General features: G+C 38.9%; 2 protein-coding genes across 5 annotated transcripts in view; both read left to right on the top strand.

Annotated features, from left to right (window-relative positions):
* The first annotated feature begins 549 nt into the window (after positions 1-549).
* Positions 550-4,397, top strand: LOC131797440 (dentin sialophosphoprotein-like). The gene is made up of 3 exons (XM_059115071.2): positions 550-622; positions 1,010-3,355; positions 3,585-4,397. The coding sequence occupies exons 1-3, from the start codon at positions 574-576 to the stop codon at positions 4,394-4,396; spliced, it is 3,207 nt and encodes a 1,068-aa protein (XP_058971054.2). The 5' UTR covers positions 550-573; the 3' UTR covers position 4,397.
* A 2,945-nt stretch (positions 4,398-7,342) lies between these two features.
* The window catches only part of LOC131797441 (muscle M-line assembly protein unc-89), a 94,858-nt gene continuing 82,125 nt past the window's right edge, over positions 7,343-20,075 (top strand). The window contains exons 1-15 of one of the 4 annotated variants that reach the window (XM_066160063.1): positions 7,343-7,650; positions 7,746-7,811; positions 8,118-8,229; positions 9,100-9,190; positions 9,730-9,843; positions 10,120-10,236; positions 10,371-10,775; positions 11,901-12,023; positions 13,414-13,605; positions 14,145-14,256; positions 14,363-14,610; positions 15,070-15,192; positions 15,503-15,694; positions 15,986-16,336; positions 16,577-16,699. In XM_066160063.1, coding sequence (XP_066016160.1) covers positions 7,527-7,650; positions 7,746-7,811; positions 8,118-8,229; positions 9,100-9,190; positions 9,730-9,843; positions 10,120-10,236; positions 10,371-10,775; positions 11,901-12,023; positions 13,414-13,605; positions 14,145-14,256; positions 14,363-14,610; positions 15,070-15,192; positions 15,503-15,694; positions 15,986-16,336; positions 16,577-16,699 — 2,493 coding nt within the window. In that variant the 5' untranslated portion in view covers positions 7,343-7,526. Of the gene's footprint in view, positions 7,651-7,745; positions 7,812-8,117; positions 8,230-9,099; positions 9,191-9,729; positions 9,844-10,119; positions 10,237-10,370; positions 10,776-11,900; positions 12,024-13,413; positions 13,606-14,144; positions 14,257-14,362; positions 14,611-15,069; positions 15,193-15,502; positions 15,695-15,985; positions 16,337-16,576; positions 16,700-18,327; positions 18,470-20,075 lie in introns of those variants that run through there. The other 3 variants (XM_066160062.1, XM_066160064.1, XM_066160065.1) reach the window with 3 other exon arrangements.

The following is a 20,075-nucleotide window of genomic DNA, read 5'->3' as shown; positions in this document are numbered from 1 at the left end:
CACCTCCCAAACCTGAAAAATTACCTTATCTGCTTGTTCATTTCACATTACAGCGAGAGGTGACAATTTCACTGCACTTACAATCCTTCCCATGTAAAATGGCACGATTTTTCAAAAACTCTTTGTTTGATATTTCTGTACTGGAGGTAAGTGTTACACTCTCATCGCCATGTTCTTTCCCCTTAAAGCTAGGTGAGCGCCCTTGATCTCTTTTGCCTTTCCATTTGTCCTGAGTCCAGAGACTCAGAGAGCTCAAACCATCGTTAGCACTGATATCCTAAGGTTCGAACAAAGGCACATTTCATTGATCTACAGACAGTTTAAGGGGATCATTTTTTGCCGCTGTTTTTCATATTGTCTGTCATGTTACGTGATGTTAGTTCATTGATTTTTTTTTCACTATATTTTATAAACATTAAAATCTAGGAACTACTGGAAAAGCGCCAAGAAAACTAGAAACACGAACACAATTCAGCTTTGCTTATCAATTTACTTTGGCTGAAAATGTTGAATTTTAAAAATTTTACTCAATTGTATTTTTTCAGTGAGTCAAGGGAACTCATTCATGATAACATGGCGACCTCAATTTTACTGGTATCTCTTGCATGTTGCCTCTGTATGGGTAAGTAAAGCTTTGCATTTTTGTTCTTCCCTTTGTAATTAATACTTTATAACCCAGCACATCAGAGCATCACAGCAATATGTATTGAAAGACGATGATGACATAATTAACACTAATTCTGAGATGACAGTACGTATCAAAACTAACACCTAGCGTGTATGTTAACTCAGTATTAATTTCTCTCTTTCTTTAAAAAAACTCGCTCAGATGTTTATAGCTCTGTGCTTTTGAATGGACATTACCATTCTACTTAATTTAGTACTTTCGCGACCTGTTCGACGTTTTGAATCGTCCACAGATTTGTCCCTGAATGTAATGTTATGTGATCTTTTTGAGGGACAAGGACAAGTTTGACGCTCTTGTCAATACTTTTTCTTTTACTTTCAGCAGTGACGGGTCAAGACAACGAGCGCAAGAATATAAAAATGCTTTTTGTTCCGGCGGAAGTTATGAAAGAGCTGCACAAGAACCTCGCAACAAAAGACTTGACCCAGGGCTTACCGGGCCAGGGTACTCTGCACTGGACCCCAGTCCGTCTCCCTGGCGACAGGAGTCATACATTCGAAATTCGAATCAATCCCCACACGGTGCACAAGTTGAATATGAACTTTCAGCATTTTAAAATTGGTCGGGGCCACGGTCTTCTTCTTGAGCTAAAAAATGTAACTCTTTCGACGAAAGGAAGGACCGTCTTGGACAGTTTAGTAGAGTTTTATAAAAACTGCGGAGGGGAAAGAAATCATCGGTTGGGGATGCGCGTGATACATCACTCATTACCTATGATACACCGTCACAACCCACATTCGCTCTTACTACCAGGTGACATTCCGTTATTGAAGCGGATTCAAAACGCACTCGAGCGTTTTTTCCCGAGGCGCCACGACGGGTCGGTAGACGTTTTCCAGCACAAGGATTCAAGTGGAGCCGTTCATTTTCTTCCGTTTGAGGAGGTTCGAAGACAGGTCAACAATCTTATAAAGAGGACACTGGTTAAGAGAGATTGTGTTAAAATCAGCACAAACGCTTTGACTCGTGCTCTCAGTCAGTTCAGAAAGAATTATGATAACAATACAACAACCACACCAAGTTTAAATGAAGAGGATGATTATAGTGATGAAACTGACAGTGTAGACAAACCTGCAAGGAATGACAGTCAAGGTGAAGAGACAGAACAACTCCTTTCTTTTTCGCGTAATCTTAATCCGCGTCCGGTCAACAAAGTCAGTCTTACTTCATCTTCCGCTACTAACGTACCAAGCGATGCAGCAGCGACGAAAATAGTTACTGCTTTGGCAGATTTAAGAAAAGAACTCAAAGACTTGTCAAGTGGCCTTATAAAAAATATGAGTCAGTCCATTTCAAACAACTCTAAGGAAACTGACACCATGAGCACCTCAAATATCGGAATAAATACAGATGACAAAACAATTGGTTCTAATGGGAATATGGGTAAAAATATTAGCAGTGATAACAACGAAACTCCAGACGAGAAAAGCAATTCCAACTTTGAAAAATCTGATAAAAGTGAAATAAAGAACGAACGTAAAAAGATGAGTAGCGACGACGGAGGAGATCAAAACAAAACAATAAACAGAATCAATAACACAAACGATGACAACAACTATGGCACTAACGACATGACCAACAACAGCAAAAGCATCATAAACAGCAGCAACATAGATGAGAGAGTAATTGCAGTGGCCCTGAAGCTCAAAAATATCGAAGATGATTTGAAAGCCGATATGCAAAAGACTATGCTTAATCCCTCTAAGAGTATTTCGAAAATTTCAGGTGACTCTACGTCTGCTATCAAGGAGATCAATGCGAGACCTGTCAATCAAACTGCCAATCAGTTACAGCGACTCAAGACTGCAACGGAATATAGCATTACTACGAACGTATCTGCTCATTTTAAAGTTTCTGATGAACAAAAAAATGAGAAGAAACAAACTAAGATTCGAAAGGATAACGCAAAATATATAGGAAAACATAAAAATCGTCGCAGGAATAAGAAACAAGTTTCACTTTCGTTTCACTATAAACCAAAATCATTGAGGTTAAAGCTGCGTAATAAAGGTAGAGATTATCTTAAGACTGAAGACAATGAACAGGAAGAGAATATGCACAAGCACAAGGGTAAGGGACGATTTGTGCATTTCATTCACTCACGAAGACCAAAGATCAAAGAATTTATGGTTCCAGATGAGCGCGAATCTAATGAATACAGGCAAAGAAACTTTCACGACTCTCCTGTAGAAGCAGTAAACAATGATGAAGACAACATGAAAGTTGGACTATTAAGGAAGCTACGTTGGCTTCGAATCCACGGACATGCGCCTAAAGTGCGCAGCCGGAAGAGTCCGAAACTTCGTGTGGTTGTATACGACGATGAAGACGAAGAAAAAGAGCCACATCAGGAACGTTGGCATAATAATGAGATCAATGAGTACGAAGAAAAACCTCACGAAGACGATACCGAAACAGAGTCAGAAGCCGGGTCAGAATTTGAATCAGAACACGTGTCTGACTCGTCTCATCGCTCAGCGTCGTTGCTCAAGGATGAAGAAAATACCAAGCCATACAATCAAGGAGAGGCAAGTCATTCTAGATCTGAAAGTGGGTCTGACATGCAGTATCTATCAGATAGCATAGGAGATGACTCCACCCATTTAGAACGGAGCGACAGCGGTGTGGACGTACCTGATTTAGAACCTTACTTGAAAAAACATTATGGTAAGTAGTTACGGGCGAGTTTCATCCATTATCGAACATTACCATTACCCACAACAGCACAGACTGTTTAAATTGAGGACAACATCGAATCCTGATAACTCGTCCAACATAGCGGCTTATCTTATACCGTTGTGTTTTTCAACTTCGTTTGCAAGATTATGAGTTAAGAAAGCTTTGATTGAGCTTTGTCTTTAAGAGAATTATTTAAATGGTTTTATTTTGTATGTAGCGGATGAAGAAGATGAAGAGAATGAAGAAATACAAATGTATAATGAACAAGATGGAATCGATGCACGAAAGTTGGGAGATTCGATGGAAAAACATATTAGTAAGACGCCAAAGGAGGATAATGGGATTCTAGTCGAGGAGACGAACAAGATTGATGAAAATAACGATGAAGTATCTGGTAAAGTACATATTCACAAAATCCCTTTTAAGATCCAAGAAGACTCAGAGGGAGTGGACACTAGTCCCTTCAAAGAGCCCCAACACGATGCACTTGGACTGCAGCGAGTATTGAGGCCCGGACCCGATTTCACATCCATGGCATCACAGCCGCTCCCTTTTGCCTCCAATCCGTCTATGACTACATTAAATCAGAACGCCTTGGATATGTCCCCAAATATGGTCCTACCACCCGAACAGTCGATGATGATACCTGCAGAACTTCCCGAAGCGAACGGGGCAACCACGCCTGTGGAGAGGCCTAGCCCTGCTGCACTCACAGGGCTCAGTTTTCAACCCAGTGTAACGACCCAATTTAACAGTATGATGCCGCAAACACCGTTTCCACAGGTCAGTAGCATTATGCCAATGCAGTCAGCCGCGTCTGAAGAATCTCAAGTGGCTCCAGTGACACCCATCATGCAACCGGGGCAGATAAGAACAGTTATATCACGTGTTAAAAATCGGAATGAATCAGAGTTACACTCGAGACATGCTAGCAAGACCTCGGGTGTAGGTAAAAAACACATAAAATTTAGGAGAAAAGATGCAGTTAATGTGGACGCTGGAAATATGAAAGCACTAAGGCAGAAATAGTATAATTCAAAGTCAGAGTGCAGACGTTTTGTTAGTGGATAAATGCCAGTAGTGATTTTTAACATAAGAGAGAATGCATACCAAACTATTTCAGTACAGAGCAAATCTTTGATCTGAGATATTTTGCTCTTTCCACATTTTCTAAAAGTTCTCAGTGTAACCGCCTGTGTCAGATGTACCGTGGTGTTTCAAGGTTAGAACTTCTATAATGTTAATGATATAATGCTAAGTTACCTTTGACATTTTGAAAACTTGAGGTAAGCATAGGGGCGTTATTCTTACGACTATGATTGGTTACAAATGTTATCATGCATGCAGTATAAGAGCACGGGTTAAAGGTTTTAGGTTGATTTCTAATCGCCATATTTCCTTGAATTACGTTTGTCGGATCAGTAGAATACAATGTGTTTTGATTAAGTTTTAGTTTGATATTACTATCCTAACTTGCCATAACCCATATCAGTAAGCAGCATGGACGACTTTGAAGTACAGATAGGCATGAGATTTTTAATGTTGTCCAGACTTCGTTGCACCAAAATCTTACTCAGAGCATGCACACACTTGAATGTATATCTCTCGAAATAAAATTATAAAACCTCGGATGAGCTTCAGAATGAAAATTTTCAATGGTCCTGATTGGATTGCTCAGTCTTGGTTTTTAACTCATACACCCTAGTTCAGTCTTATACGGAGAGTACTTGTTTCCGGTATCGCGTAGCTTTTCATTGTGGTTTGTGAACGTTATACTTGCCTTCCGATAGCAGTGTTATGTGATCACTTGCCGTGTTGGCGGGCAGAAGTTAGTTAAGATCCGTTTTATCAAAGGTTACAGTATTAGTCCTCTTCTTAAACAGAATGTCAGGTTATCTCTATAGCCTCGGATGTCAGAAAACATAGAATGCTCTCAATATAATTTGTGATCAGTTATCGATAACATGTTACCTACTTAAACCAGGAAATTTTAAAGCGTGAAACGAACTGAAATCAGTCAGTATAATTGATGTAAGCCTTGAAACAAATATCTTTACTTCTTGAATAAACAATGAGAGGCTTCTTTTGATGGGTGTGCAAGTCAACTTCAAATTCACTCTTACTCCTTCTAAAAGAGCGATTTCGTGGTTCATATATTCGGTTAGTTCCAAGGAAAAGTACACTGCCTGATTGATGGTCTTCTGTGCGATTTTTCTATGTTGTGGTGCTGGTTAAATAATTCTTTCCACCCCTCCCACGCGGCCACGCCTCTTAAGCTAGCGTCAGCGTGATTGCAAAGTTGGCCTACGATCATATTATCAACGGAATTAAATCAAATTTCTACAGCTCCACCTGTTTCGTAACCTGAGTTTTATGTGTTCAGTTTAGTCGAAGGGACTTGATAGTTGCGCCGACAAGAAGGAGAGATAATGATGATGAAGATAGTAAGGATAAGATGGAGGCTTTGGACATGTCACTGAAAGCATTACAATTGCGCCCCTTTTGCCGAGTGATTGCCTTAAGGGGTGCGTGCTAAGTTGAACTCTTTTACCTCATGTCAGGAGTTCATTATTCTGCCTGCCGTAGTTTATTGGAGGCTCTTGGTTTGTAAGGCAAATGGGAAAAAGTGAAAGGCAGCCGTTTCCTTGACAACCAAAAGTACCGATTGTCGCACGCTTTCACTGAGTGAGAGTCAGTAACAGGATATGCCTGAGGGTGTCTATCAAATGAAACCACTATCTGTGTGTGGCCATCCAATAACTTTAATTAATTTTAATCATTGGATTGTTAAAACAATTGTTCACCTGAGTAAAGGTGAATAGTATCTGCTATTCACTTCCGAACTAGCCAATCAACGCGCGCGAAAAGTATTATTCACTTGTGTGATCGATGCTAATACGCTCTATGACCTGCTCTTTGATTGAATTCACTTTGCCACTTCCTGTACCACACTTTCCTTGTACCATATCTCTGAATGAGTGTTTGCGAGTCCTTTAGAGGTTGGAATGATTTGGTCTCGTTATGAAACAGTAGCAGGAGGCCATTAATGGGCTCCCGACAGTGTCCAAATTTTATGATGTAGGAACTTTAAGGGCAATGATTATGCCTAAATACTACAGCCCGTTTAAGAGCTTTCTTATCCAGGTATTATTGTGTTATCACGCAATGCCGATTTAGCTAAATTGCGTGACTATTTCTAATCCACCACGTAACTGAAGAGCTTTACATATGAGATATGCATCCGAGAGGTGTCAGATTTAACAGGTAATAACACTTTGTACATCACACAGCCAAAGTCTTTGGAAATGGAAGATGATTTGGATCAAATGGATCAAAGTTGCATATCGAAACGAGTACATCACACGAGCGCTGTATTACCAGGGCAAATATTTCATGATTTGAAAAAATGTCTTCATATTTACTTTTAAATTTAGAATAAGCCAATCACCTTTCACTAGTAATCCCAAGAGGTGTTTACGTCCAAACTTTGACGAACCCCCGCCCCGCAGATATTTTTTCTGATTACAGTGAAGGACCTCTAAATCCTTTCCAGATGGCGGTTTTGTGCTTAGCCTGTTTGAGATATATGCCTGTGATTTCGCTGTCAATTAACTCGTGATGCTCATTAATAATATTGCTTGAAAAGCTGCAATCACATTTGAGGCGGCTTGGTGCAGATGTGAATTTTAATTGAGGTTGACAGGGGTAGAGTGAGGTAATAGAAAAATTCCACGTTAATTATTCGGAATGCGAAGAATAATTGAACTCCTAAATAACTCTTCACTATTGTTATTAACAAAGTTAATTATAGCGCTTTCAGGCTCTTGATGTCGCTCCTTTCAATAGGGAAGACGACAAAGACTTGGACAAGACAGTCATTGATCTCAAATTCCGAAACTCTTTTGTTACTGGCTAGTCGAGCTTGAAGAAAATTTCGACCCGCGTCAAGAGCGGGCTTTACAATCAGAGACAAATTAGACACAGGTTAGGAGGTGACTGTTGTGGTCACGCAGTGTTGGAATAAGCGACAGTTTACGCACTTTGACTGTGTCTACCAATCGTGAAAAGTTATGAAAAACATTCAACTGACATTTGGTTGACCCTCGAGGCAATTTGATCTTTGCTTTCTCGCTACGTTTGGAGTATAAACAAAGGAAAAATGGCTTCTCAGAAAGCCATGGAGGAATTGGCTCGACAGTCAGGTTTTGAGGATTTGTCATTCGCTACAAGGACATATCGTCCGGAATACGCTTCGTCTCCAGACCTACGAAGATCGTACAGACGTGAGTATCTAAAGGAATCGATTTAACGTCCAATAACATGAACTTCAAGTGAACATTTCTGCAATAACTTTGGTTTGACATATGTCCTTTTGTAGCTCAACGCGTGATCCGAACTTCTGAAATAGAATCTACGTTACGTGCCAAACTTGCTTTCACCGCAGGTAAAACAACTTTTTAATATATCCTTAAGTGGAAGAATGTTAAGTTTCTTCTAGAATACGAATTTTGTGGAGTACAAATATTTGATTTGAGAACTCGATGGAGGCATCTGTAAGCATTCCTTGACATTACCTTTACCACTCTGTAAAACTCATCGCAGTTCTCTAACTTAGAACTATCGATGCTTGCCGTATGTTTGTCCTGGGAAATTCAGTCTTTTGTTACTTTGTCTTTCATAGTAGCTGTTTATATTTTATATCGATTGATTAGCCGGAGCTAATTTGTATGTGTTGCTTAAATCTTACCAGGGGGGCGCGATCGGGAAGGCCGAAATATTTTGACTATACCAGCCGGAAAAACTGAAAATTTGAGCGTAGATCAGCTTGGAGATACTCTCTCCTACTTAACTCAATCACCAAGGTATGTTGAATTATTTAAACTTTCAATGTTGTTGATGGATTCTTTTACAAAGTTATTATTTTAAATTTGGTGTCTCGTAGCGCACATGTGTGACAGATGCACTTTTTGTGGATAGTTCCGTAAACAAAACCACAGAAGTGAACTGACAAGCAGTTACGAACCCCTGTTACTTTCAGCAATACTTGGAAAACAAGAAAACCTAATTTGCACATTGAAATTAGATTCCAATGGTTGGAATTTGGAAAAAAAAAATTAATTATGTGAAAAAACTCTTTGCGGTAATTAAACTGGTTTCAATGGATTTAAACTTTGAGTCATAAATCTTTTTAAATGACAGATCTCTGAAGTGATTTTTATTTCTTATCAAACTTGGTAATTTTTAAGGAAAATTTAAAATTCTCTTTGGAAAAGTAGTTTTATTTTGTTTGCTGGAATTTAATTATAGATTTTGAAGAATTCTTGACTTTTATATCAATGAAATGATCCCTGCAGATAGCATCGCTATTTATTATGTACACAATACAATTATTCACTTAGAACTGCAAGTTTCATCAATATATATTATAATTGATTAATGACAAACTAACCAGATTTCACAATGTTTTTGGGGGGTTTCAGATGTTCAATTATTTGATAAGGTTATGATAGTAGACAACAACACCAGTTGCAATTTGTTTTATTTGAATTTTTTGCTGCTGGTAATTACTATTATCCTGAGAAGTGTTCCCACTGGCTGGTGTGGTGGCCTAAGGATACCAACTTTTGAAACAAGAATTTAGCCTGGTTGCTCATGCATTTGAGAATTGGAGAGAATTATTTTAAAACCAGTGACACAATAAATCCTGGCTAATAACAAATTTTCCTTTTAAGGAATGGAAAACAAGGACATATGTACATGGTTATAATTGACCTTAGGGGCTCATCTTGGAAATCTGCCAAACCTCTTCTAAGAACTCTTCAGGTTAGTAATGATCATTAGTTAGCTCAGTGTAAAATGTGCTTAGAACTCTTCGGCTTAGTAATGATCATTTATTAACTCAGTGTACTTTACAGTGTGTGTAGAACCCTTCACATTAATAATGATCATTTTATTAGCTCAGTGTAAAGTGTGATTAGAACTCTTCAGGTCAGTAGTTATCATGTATTAGCTCAGTTTCCTGTACTTTGCTGCTTTACATGTATGTGAAGCTGCAACAGGATGAGCAGGGAATTGATCTTCTAGTTTTGGGATATAGTAAATTATTGTTTTTTTATTTTTAAATTTTGAAACAAAAATTGAAAATTAAAAGTGTGATTGGTAGTTTACTTCCTTTTTCACTGGTGGCAACAGGGGATAAATGAGAGTAAATATCAAGAGGAATGGAGAAATCAGAACTTGAACTAAACTTATTTTAAAAGTTTTCCTGTTCATCTTAACAATATGCTCTATGTAACAAGACTGAGCATGTCTCAAACAGTAATTATCATGTCAGTGAAGGTTCTTTCCTAATTGTTTTCTAGGAAACAGTTCCAGACAAGGTACATGAAGTCTATATTATTAAGCCAGATGCTTTCTGGGAAAAACGGCGCTCAGGAACTGGTCTTAGAAAGGAACAATCTAGTGTTGCATTTGAGGTAATTGGCCTGAACCTTTTTTTATGTATCAAGGAAACCTTCCCTTGGATTTCCTGTATTTTGCAATTCTGTCAACTGCGATAGTATGTTCAGTGGGAGTTTGTGTTACCTTATCCAGTCAAGTTTAAATTTGTATTTCAAGCTTAGCTGTTTCAGATTACTGTCAAGGAATACAACCTACTTTGTTGTAAAAAATTTTAAGGCCTCACTCAAAACAGTCTCGCATGCTACTGGAGGACAGTGTACATGGCTCACTCTATCAACTTTGTTTTACAGACGACATTGTTGTCATCATCAAGTAAACTTCATCAGTTTGCTGAGGGAAGTCAAATTACTCAAGAGCTGGGTGGTACTTTATCATATAACCATAACAGATGGATTGATACTAGATTGGTAAGTCTGATAACAAATTATGTAACATTAAATAACAAGTATTATGTTTTTATTACAACAGACAGATTGATAAGAAATTTGTAGCCAAACACCTCTCAAACCTGTTTTTAGAATTGGATGTTGTTTAATTTCAGGAAATTGAGCAAATTTCAGATGAGTCAGTCTCTTTGAATGAAAAATTTGATGAATTGGAACAAGACCTAGACACCCATCAGCTAGGTAACGACATAGCAGAAACAGATGGCCTGATTCGTCAACATGAAACCAAAAGGGCATTGTTAGATAATGTTGCTTATCCACTGATCCAAAGAGGAGAACATCTTATCAGCTCAATTAAAGCTAATGAACCTCCCATACCACCAAGCCAAAATTTCACTGGTAGTCCTGCTTCTTTACCAAGCCAAGAGCGTCAACAGGTGGAAGGTAATGTGACTCAACTAAAGCTGAGATGCAGCCAGTTGATGGACATGTGGGAAAAGAGATGGAAAGAGTTGATACAGTGTATGGATCTACTGGAGTTTGATGCAGGATATCAAAAGGTACACTGATGGCAGTTTTGGCATTATTTAAGTGAAAGAAAGGCCATGACCTATACCTCAGGAAGCTCAACTAGGGCTAATGTGTTGGGCATCAAACAAAGGAATACCTCTATTTTGGAAACTGAAGGTTCTCAGCTTAGACAGGTCTATTTTAACTGATCACATATATTGGCATTTCACTGGCCATTGATTAGTGTACAAAACTTATTTGTTATGTATCTCTGTCTTCTGCTTGTTAGAACCAATTTTCACTTGCTCCCTGCATCAAAATACTTTAAATTTCTGTTGTATTTGTATGAATGATGTATACACTAAAAATTTAATTTTGTGCTGTTTTCTCTCTTAGTAAACTTGGGGCTTTTTTTTACCTTGCGGATATGCAAAGCATAGAAACCATTTTTATGCGGACTCCAAAATGCAAACGAGTCACTCTCTCATTCACTAAGGTGTAGACACTGTTGACTGACACTGTGCTAATTTCTTGTCCTGAACTTGCCTGAGTGTATGACATCACAATGGAATTATCTTACATATGGGCTTCACTTTTATAGCAGACAAAAATAATTATCTGCTTTTCTGAGTACTTGTGGAAATCACTGCCACATATCTTTCATTTCAATCGGTGAAAAAATCTTGCAGGCACATAAAATGCATTCTGAGGTATATAGTTTCCAAGGCAAAGAGATTAATAGGTTACAATGCAACTATGAGAGACTGTGAGGCAAAACATGACGTAGGAATGGAAATTAAGGTCTTTTGGCTTGTGCAGGCAAGAAAGATTTGGATTGCAGCATCTAAATTTGATCTGTTTTTGCAAACGCATTCAATAAACACAGGATATTATTTTGTAGACCGCCTGAGGTATGCATTTATTATTCTGCAGAGTTAGATGGTCACCATCATTCTGGATATCTTGTGACTTTCTGTAAGCAAAGTCAGAAAGTGATACAGAAAAAAGTTCGAGACTCTTTTGGAGTACAAGTAGCAAGTTTTGCTGCAAGACTGCTAATTGCAAGTTTGCAGATGTGTTCCATTTCTAGATTACTTTATCCACAAGTTGGCCATAGGTATTCTTTGATTGTAATTCTTTGTCAAACTGATTTTTGCTTTGATATGTTCATTCAGGTGACAAACTGGGTCCTCGGGCCGGGAGAGTCATATTTAGCCAATTCCAATGATATTGGAGACTCTGTTATCTCTTGCGAGATCCTTAGGAAAGAGCATGAGGAATTTGAGTTGTCTGCTAGGGTAAGAGAGATAATTTTAATGTAACTTTCATCAATTTATCTTTTATCAAATCAAACCCACTTCAACCTAGCAATAAAATAGATATTTCCATTAGTATCACATTATATTTCCCCTACTTTTTCCTTCCATCTCTAAATTTAATGAGTTGGTAATTAGCATGGATAAGAAGAGGCTGACTAATTATATAATAGATGTTTTTATTTTCTTAATAAGTATTAATCATTGATGTATTTATTTGGGTGGCTGACCCTCTCTCATAAGAACTGTGGATGCTGGAAAGGCGCCTGTCTTACTTGCTTGAGGGAGTGGGTCGTTAGTGGAAATCTCAAACCTCGGTCTTGACGTGTTGATCGAGCGATATCGAGGTCAATACGGCAAGGCTAAGATTTGAGAATTTCCCGCAATGACTAAGTCATTCACTGGAAGTTATTATCCTTCAGTTTTTGATGCTCAAGGTTACCAGCAGAGAGCAAAAAACTCTCACCTTCCCATATTTACGGGCTAAAAATTACTTTCTTACCATGTCACGGACGGTTTTTCTCGACAAATCCTCGCGATCTTTTTCTTCGCAGATAAGAGCTTGTTTGTCTTCTTAATCTTTATTGATTCCTCCGCTCCGCTTTTTTTGGTACAATCACATAATTAGTTTAAAACTTCTCTGTTCTCTGGAAACTTAATCTAAAACTTTAATGGAACTCATACCCTTGTAGTGTCAGTCAGCCTTGATCGTTTTTATCTGCACGTATTTTCGGATAAAGGAAAAAAAAGGGCGCGGTTCTTGAATGACCTCAGTTATTCTTTATCGGCCGGTGGGTAGTCTGAGCTCTCAACCAATCAGAGGACGCGTCATTAAGTCGAAGCCCATATCATATACAGTCGGCTTCGTTATTGCGGACACCCTCGGGAGGGGGGGGGAAGCGAGAGTCCGTACTAACGGGTACGAAAGAAAAAAAAATTATCTTTAAATATATGAAATAATATGTAACTACGTAAACGTTAAGTTCCGAACGTGGCATCATGAACCAGGAAAAGATCCGGCCGCAAGCAGGAAATTCTCATGTTCGTGCCCAATTGAAAAATGGTTTCTTTATTTTCCTTTACCGTAATGTCGCTCTATATTACGCGAGTCAGGATTTTGGACAAAGTACTTAAATGTCCACTATAACGAGAGAAAACACAAGTGAATGTCGTGCTGGGGTGGGGGGGGGGGCATGAAAGTGTCCGCATTACCGTAATAACGGCAGTTTGTTTCAGTCGTTAATTTATGCGTTTTGCCGGGGGTCTGACTTTTGTCCGCAATGCGGGGTGTCTGTAATAGCGAGGTGTCTGCAGGAGCCAACTTTAGTAATCATAAATAATCATCAACTCTGTGGAATATTCTCTCTCATAGGAAGTGATAAACCACTTTGCTCAGGTGCGTGAACTTGCCAAGAAAATGCTCCAGGAAAATCACTATGCCTCCAGAGATATTAAAAGTCGCAAGGAATTCCTGGACAGAGGTTGTCGAAACTTTGCCCTGCGGATGAACAGGAGAAGAGACATCATACTGACATCGCTTAAATTTCACAAGAGTGCAGGGGAGGTAAAGGGAGAGTTAAAAGCTCATATTTGTTTTAATGGCAGATGATTTTCAAATCACCAATCATTGGAGTCTGGAGCTGCAATTCCTTTATATGATGTGATGAACTTTTTACTTGCTAGTCAGTGACCTTTCTTCTTCGCTCAAAAAGTCAGCTTTGAAACTCTTAATAGTGGCTAATTTACGTTATCAACTCAGTTGATAAAACCAAATTACCTTGCTATAATCTCCCAACCAAACACCACAGTTCATTTATAAGCTTAACCCCCTCTTTAATTTTTGAAACCTGCTTGTTAGTCACCATCGCAAAATGGAATAATAAACTTTCTGAATTTGCAACCAAGAAATTATTAATTTGTCATCTGTCCAGTTGATTGGCACATGTCTGTTTAGAACGCTCCACCTCCTAGTCTGACTTAATTTTGATTGGCCAGGTTCAGGGAAAAAAAAACCAACAGGGGAACTGAGTGAGAAACTGGTCCAATTTAATCTTACGCTTCTTTAGAAGCCCAGCTGAGGTCATTTTCTGTTCTTTATTTCAGTGCTCAGTTAATTTGGATGACTTATTTGAACTACTGTGTTCTGATTCTGTTCTCATGTACGACTATGAGACTGCAGAGAGCATGCTCAGAACATTGGAAGAGAAGGCTGAGGGTGAGTGAAGTGTTTATGTCATTATAAATATTTCCCTAACGGGGTTCCTTCCTTTGGCCTTGTATTCCGTTGTATCACATGGTGTAATATTTTCTTTTACACTCAGCGGTTGCCATTTCGTCTGAAGACACCTTGCGAGATGCATTGGCCGTGCAGGAACTGATGACAAGTCCAATGTCCAATATGCGGGGTGATGACGTCACTCAGGATTATGGGAAGGGTATTGCGCATGTGCGGCTTACTTTAGACGAACTAAGAGAGCGGAAACTACGCACGGATGAGTTGTGTGATGTGCGCAGAATCAAACTGCAGCAACTGTTGCAGCTCAAACAGAGCGAACGAGACGCTGAGCAGGTAAAGCAAAAGTCGACGAATGATACAGAAATAGCTTAGAAAATGTACGAATTGATTTTTATCGTCCCTATGGGCCTTACTATCCACTATCACAAATAAAGAAAGCGCGTCTTTGAAAGCGCTGTTCTGATGAAGAGTAAAAATTTATGAAAGTCAGAGTGAAAGTATTGTTCATCAAATCACACGGCATACGGATATTTGAAATGGAAAAGAAACGTTTCTTACTAGCAAAGATAATCTGTTCTTTATCCACTTCCGAAGTTCAGATTTTTCCTGTCAAAGCGAGAAGTAACGGAAGGTTTCAAAGACATTGAGAAAAAGGAATAAATGCTTTTTTGCTGAGGAGATTTCTTACATTTTTCATAATCAGGGATAATAGGACTACGTTTTCCTTCGGGGGTGGGGTTCGTTATCTGATAAGCATGAAGAACAACTTATGTCTGAATTTGAATTAATCAGGCGACTGTGTGGATAAGTCAACTGCGTGATGCTACAGAACATAACTTGGGAGATGTGGGAAGAAACTCAGAGGATATCGAGGCTTTGCAACAGGAACACGAGAAACTTGAGACTACAGCTAAAGTAAGATGCCGCTTGAGATGAGTATCGTTGTAGTCCTTGAACGAGACAGATATGAACGTACATCTCAAATAGGTTCTGCGGGTGGAAGCTTAAAGCATTATTAAAACTTATTTGGGATTGACGTGTTTATGAAACATGGATTTTGTCAGACGATGACACAGTAAGTCACGTAAGTCAGTAAGTCACGTCTTCGTGAATGATAGTTGCGGTGAGCAGTCACTATCAAGATGTGAAGGGAACATCTTAAAGATTCTGAACAACAATTTCATCCGAACGAGAATATTAAGTGGATGATTTTGATCTTTTGCAGAGTACTTATGATTATGGTCGACAATTTCTCCAGGCCTCATTAGTTCTTCGCCGCACTTGTCGCTATGAATTGACTCCAAACTACCAAATGGAGGAAAGGTTAAACAGCGCTTGGAGTGAATTTTCATCGGCCATGGCTGAGCGAGGAGCAAGACTGTCTGTGGCGCTCATGTTTCATCGGAGCGCGGAGAAGGTAAAATAGCAGCAACTGACCATAGTCTTTAAGGAAGTAGTGCAAGTTTAATGCCGGGTTTAATTGCTGAATAGCAAATACATTCGACTTCTGTTGAAGCTTTAAGACCTAGCTGTTGTACCCGTTTCTCTCGACGTAAGGTACTGGCTGATAAGAATTGTAAGGAGTTACCGACACGTTAGCCAACTTTACAGTGAGAGGCCGAGGTTATATCTACTTTATAATCATACACAGAATACCCTTTGGCCTCTACTTTGACAAACTTCAGAAACAATTTTTTACCTCACGTAGCTTGTCCAAGAAATTGAGGAGCACAGAGAGAGATACATGCGAGAGGACCTCCTAGAAGACCTCACAGCTGAATTAATCGAGGAAGAAATTCGCCGACACTCTGGCACAAGACAGGCTATCGACAAAGAATACGCTGATACGGTTGCCATGGGGCAAGCCTTGGTTGACAGAATGCAGTTACCTCCCCTGTTTGGGGAGAACGGTGCACCAAATCGGCCTCCTCATCTCATCGAGGAATCTCTGGCCGACTTAGAGGAGAGAAAAATGGCCTGGGAAAGAGTTTGGCTAGACAGGGACGAGCGCCTACGGCATTGGTTGAAACTCGGAGACTATGAGCAACAGATGCGAGAGGTGAACCATGTGTGAATATAATAGTCTTAAACAGAAGGTTTGATCTGCAGTTCTAATTACTCTACTCCTTGTAATCTTGGTGATGCACTTTTAACAACTTGGTGACGCAGTAGCACTTTGAAAAGAACATCTGTGTGGTTAGTCGTTTGCGACCAAAGTATAGCCTATGGGGTTAACTTCTCGCCTATTGTTTATCAGTTTTTGAAGGTAATGAAATCTCTCTTCTTTGTTACTTTAAAGCTTCTTCATTGGGTTAAAGATAGAACTAGCGAAACAGAAGAGAAAAAACACGTGATTGGGGAAAACCTGACAGAGGCTGAAGCGCTTAGTGTAGACCTACAGGAACTGGAAGCAAGACTCAAGGTTTGTATCACATGATGCGTTTGTGTAGTGCGGATTGGTCGACATAATATATTCATGCTGTTTCATAGCGTTATGAAGGGAAGCAGCTTTTTTATTAAGGGAGAACAATTGTATGAAAGATGTGATTTAGAACATATCTGCCGTTGTCTCGAAACGTCACAAAACATGCGAGATTCGAAAAACATTTAAGGTTAACCTCTTTAGAAAACACGTACTGAAGTCGAGACTGAATGGCTCTTGGAGGATGTATGTATCCGTGATGAAGTGTATGTCTATTCCAGTTAAAGAAACGTAAATAAAGAATCGATGTGTGGTTTTGTGTTATGGCCTAACGCGAAACAAAGCCCATTGGTCGTAACTTTTATCCGGACAACCGAATGCCAGTGGACTTTTTTTTTTGCTACGAATAAAGAAGGAATTAGTTCGGGGAAATAGGCGTGGGAGATTTCATTAGGTATCAGGTTCATGTTTGGTTCTGTGATTGTCTTTTAATGGCTAGATGCATGGCAGCTCGAAAATCTTCACAGAATTTCCGTTGAAAGGTTCTTTCAAACTCGTTGAGATTATGAGCAGTTTGTTCAGAAGTGCAAAGCTATTCCAAAACTTATGTTTGTTTTCTATTTAAGGATACATCTGAACTTAGGCTTATTTAAAAAAAAAAACAACAAAGCTGGGCTAAGAAGTGCTCTTGTTTGTCCAGAGCCTGCCCCGCGTTTTTTTTTTAACTTATCTGCGGAGCCACATTTGCATCTATCAAGGCTATTAGTTTTCAGCACCTGTGTAAAATGAGGACATGATGACTAAGAGCATTGCTTCCGACAAAGGTGACATTTCAACATAGACTTAAAAAATATGACTAGTATCGATAAGATTTTCGGAGTAACTTAGAGGGGAATGGTTTCACCACCGGCGGCAACGCTTCTGGTTTTTCGTGGGCTCGTCACTATAAACTTTCTTGTGTACACCAGAATACTGGGAGTAACCCCCATATTTGAAAATTTCCATACATACCATACACTTCCAAGTGCACGGTCGAAGTTGCAAGGGAATGAGAAGAATGAACTTGATATAAACAGTTTGTAAAGATGACGAATTTTAGAGCACAGATCCTTTGAATGTGAGAGCCGGAAGGTCATCCAAATTTCCGAGAAGTTAATGCTGTCTTTCCAGGAAAAACCTTCATCCCGCATAATAAGTTGTCAGAATTTGAAACGCTACATTTTATGGAATTTGTATAGACTCGAACCGTTTTGTAATAAAAATTATCTTAAGTTATTAAGGGAGAATATTCACCATGTGATAAATTGTCTCCGTCACGCCATGATATCAAAGTGCGCCAGCTGCGTTTTCTTTCTTTCAGTGCAAATAGAAAAGTATATTAATTGACCTTTGTAAACACGAAGTTTACATACAGTTATACTCGACGACGTGACATAGCTTGGACTACAAATCGTCTTTGCTCGTTGCTCGCTTTTCTGTTATGTTTTTATTTACCAGACATGTAATGTGACGCCTTTCGTTTTGACCGCAGTCAAGCGAGTTCTGATCAAATGCGCGTAAACATTAGCCTCAAGTATGAAAAGTATTTGTTCACTGGGGCGTGGAGAGCGCGATGGAATGTGGCTGGTTTTAAGTGGGTTGGCATGTTTCGGCATTTTAAGTTTGCATAAGTAATCAGCCTTAACTGTCGACCTGAGCTTTTGGCTGAATATTGCTGCATCAATTTAACTCACCATTGTTGGATTCTGAGTATCGAAATCCTGAGAGGAGGTAAGTTAATGAAAGCACTTTTAATAGTTATTTTCGTGGAAGCCATTCTCATCCTGGATAATGCCAAGGGAGAAGCCATTTTAGTGTCACGATTGCTCGTCCTGACTCACCTAAAGTGAAAAGTAACACATCCTTAAAGCTTCTGTTCATTCGATCAGGTGTTCTATCACACTTAGTTTGGCGTTCGATCATTATTTTCTTTCCTTTTCGTGCTTTAAAGAGCTGGGAGCCTTAATAACTATCATGCGTTTGAAAGATGGTGCGAATCCATGCTGGCAAAAGAGCAGTGAATCATTGTTATCGTGTATAAATACTAATTGTCAATTTGTATACAACCACAGAAACATTCAGGTCGATCACAATATCACAGAGTCCTGAGTTTATGTACTTGCCTGGCTTGGAAGATTCTTGTTTAGCGAGAACATTACTAAGATTTTTGGTTTGATCGAGGCTATGTCTGTGCAGGAATTACAGGTCACTGTTTACAAAATACACGGATTCTAAGAAGAAAAAGTATTTAAGGATTTCAGTCACAGACGCTAAACACGAAGGGCAGATTTCATCTTAAACTAAGTGAATTGTATATCTGGCTGTAGATCGATATGACGATAATCGATGAAATGGACGTTTCGTGTTAATTATAACGCCAGAGGCAATGACGATAATGTAATTTCCTATGAACATGGTTGCGGGATGTGAAACCTTTCTAATTAACTCTTGAGATCGATCGAGCAAAACGAAAGGATTGTTTGTTAGATGTTAATGAACTCAAGGAGATGGAATTTAAGAGGCGAATCCATGTTAACTAATCACGATTTGGCGTTGAAGACTTGTTTTTTTCTTTGCGATAAAAAAATCATATACGGGAAACATTCCTGAACAATTCAATTTCTTCATGATGCATGACATGACCGTCTGTTTGGTTCTTTTAAATTGTTTTGATGAGATTAACCAAACCTCTTATGTCCTTACGTCAGTGTTTGTGCGAAAGTATCCCTCAGCTGCATGTGCTAGATAGCTGAATTTTTGCTTCAAAGGATTTGAAGACTTTAGTTTGTGTGGCCCTCAATCCGTGTATAAATTTTGTATCGGATGTTTTGTATTTAGTGAAAGGGGCATACTGATTATAACCAAAACATTCTTACCATATGCCTGAAATCTCTTCAAGAAATTTAGGGAACAATTCTGTTGTGGTAAACAAGGTCAAAAGGTTAAATAAAATATCACTGATTGTCTACAATACCCAATAAGTTTGAATTTGTATGAGGTATTTGTAACTGAAGAGGCTCTGGAGAGATTATGTTAAGGACTTTTACAATTAACCCCAAGATATGTTATGAATATTAAGTTACTTTGTCTTACCACGTGAAATACACCCTGCCCATTTTAGGTTATTTGCAGCTTAGATGAAGGGCACTGTATCAATTAATTGGAAACTTCCATAAATAAATCAGTTATGAAAGCATATCCAGTTCAGATCACATCACTGTCTAAGTAGCACTTGAAATGCTTTTCTTTTTATTACCTTCAGATGTTTTTTGTTGGCCTCAATCACTGTATTGGTTACCTATTTTATCATCAATTTTTATGTATACCTCTTTTATAC

This window comes from Pocillopora verrucosa, chromosome 13 (genome assembly GCF_036669915.1).
Source record: "Pocillopora verrucosa isolate sample1 chromosome 13, ASM3666991v2, whole genome shotgun sequence".
NCBI lineage: Eukaryota > Metazoa > Cnidaria > Anthozoa > Scleractinia > Pocilloporidae > Pocillopora > Pocillopora verrucosa.
The sequence above is the reverse complement of the archived record's forward strand: the minus strand, read 5'-3'. Positions and strand labels throughout refer to the sequence as shown.

Coding starts and splice junctions, on each gene's coding strand:
- LOC131797440 (XM_059115071.2), top strand. CDS start 574: ATGGCGACCTCAATTTTACTGGTATCTCTTGCATGTTGCCTCTGTATG. Junction 623..1,009: donor TGCATGTTGCCTCTGTATGG/GTAAGTAAAGCT, acceptor TTTTACTTTCAG/CAGTGACGGGTCAAGACAAC. Junction 3,356..3,584: donor TTACTTGAAAAAACATTATG/GTAAGTAGTTAC, acceptor TTTTGTATGTAG/CGGATGAAGAAGATGAAGAG.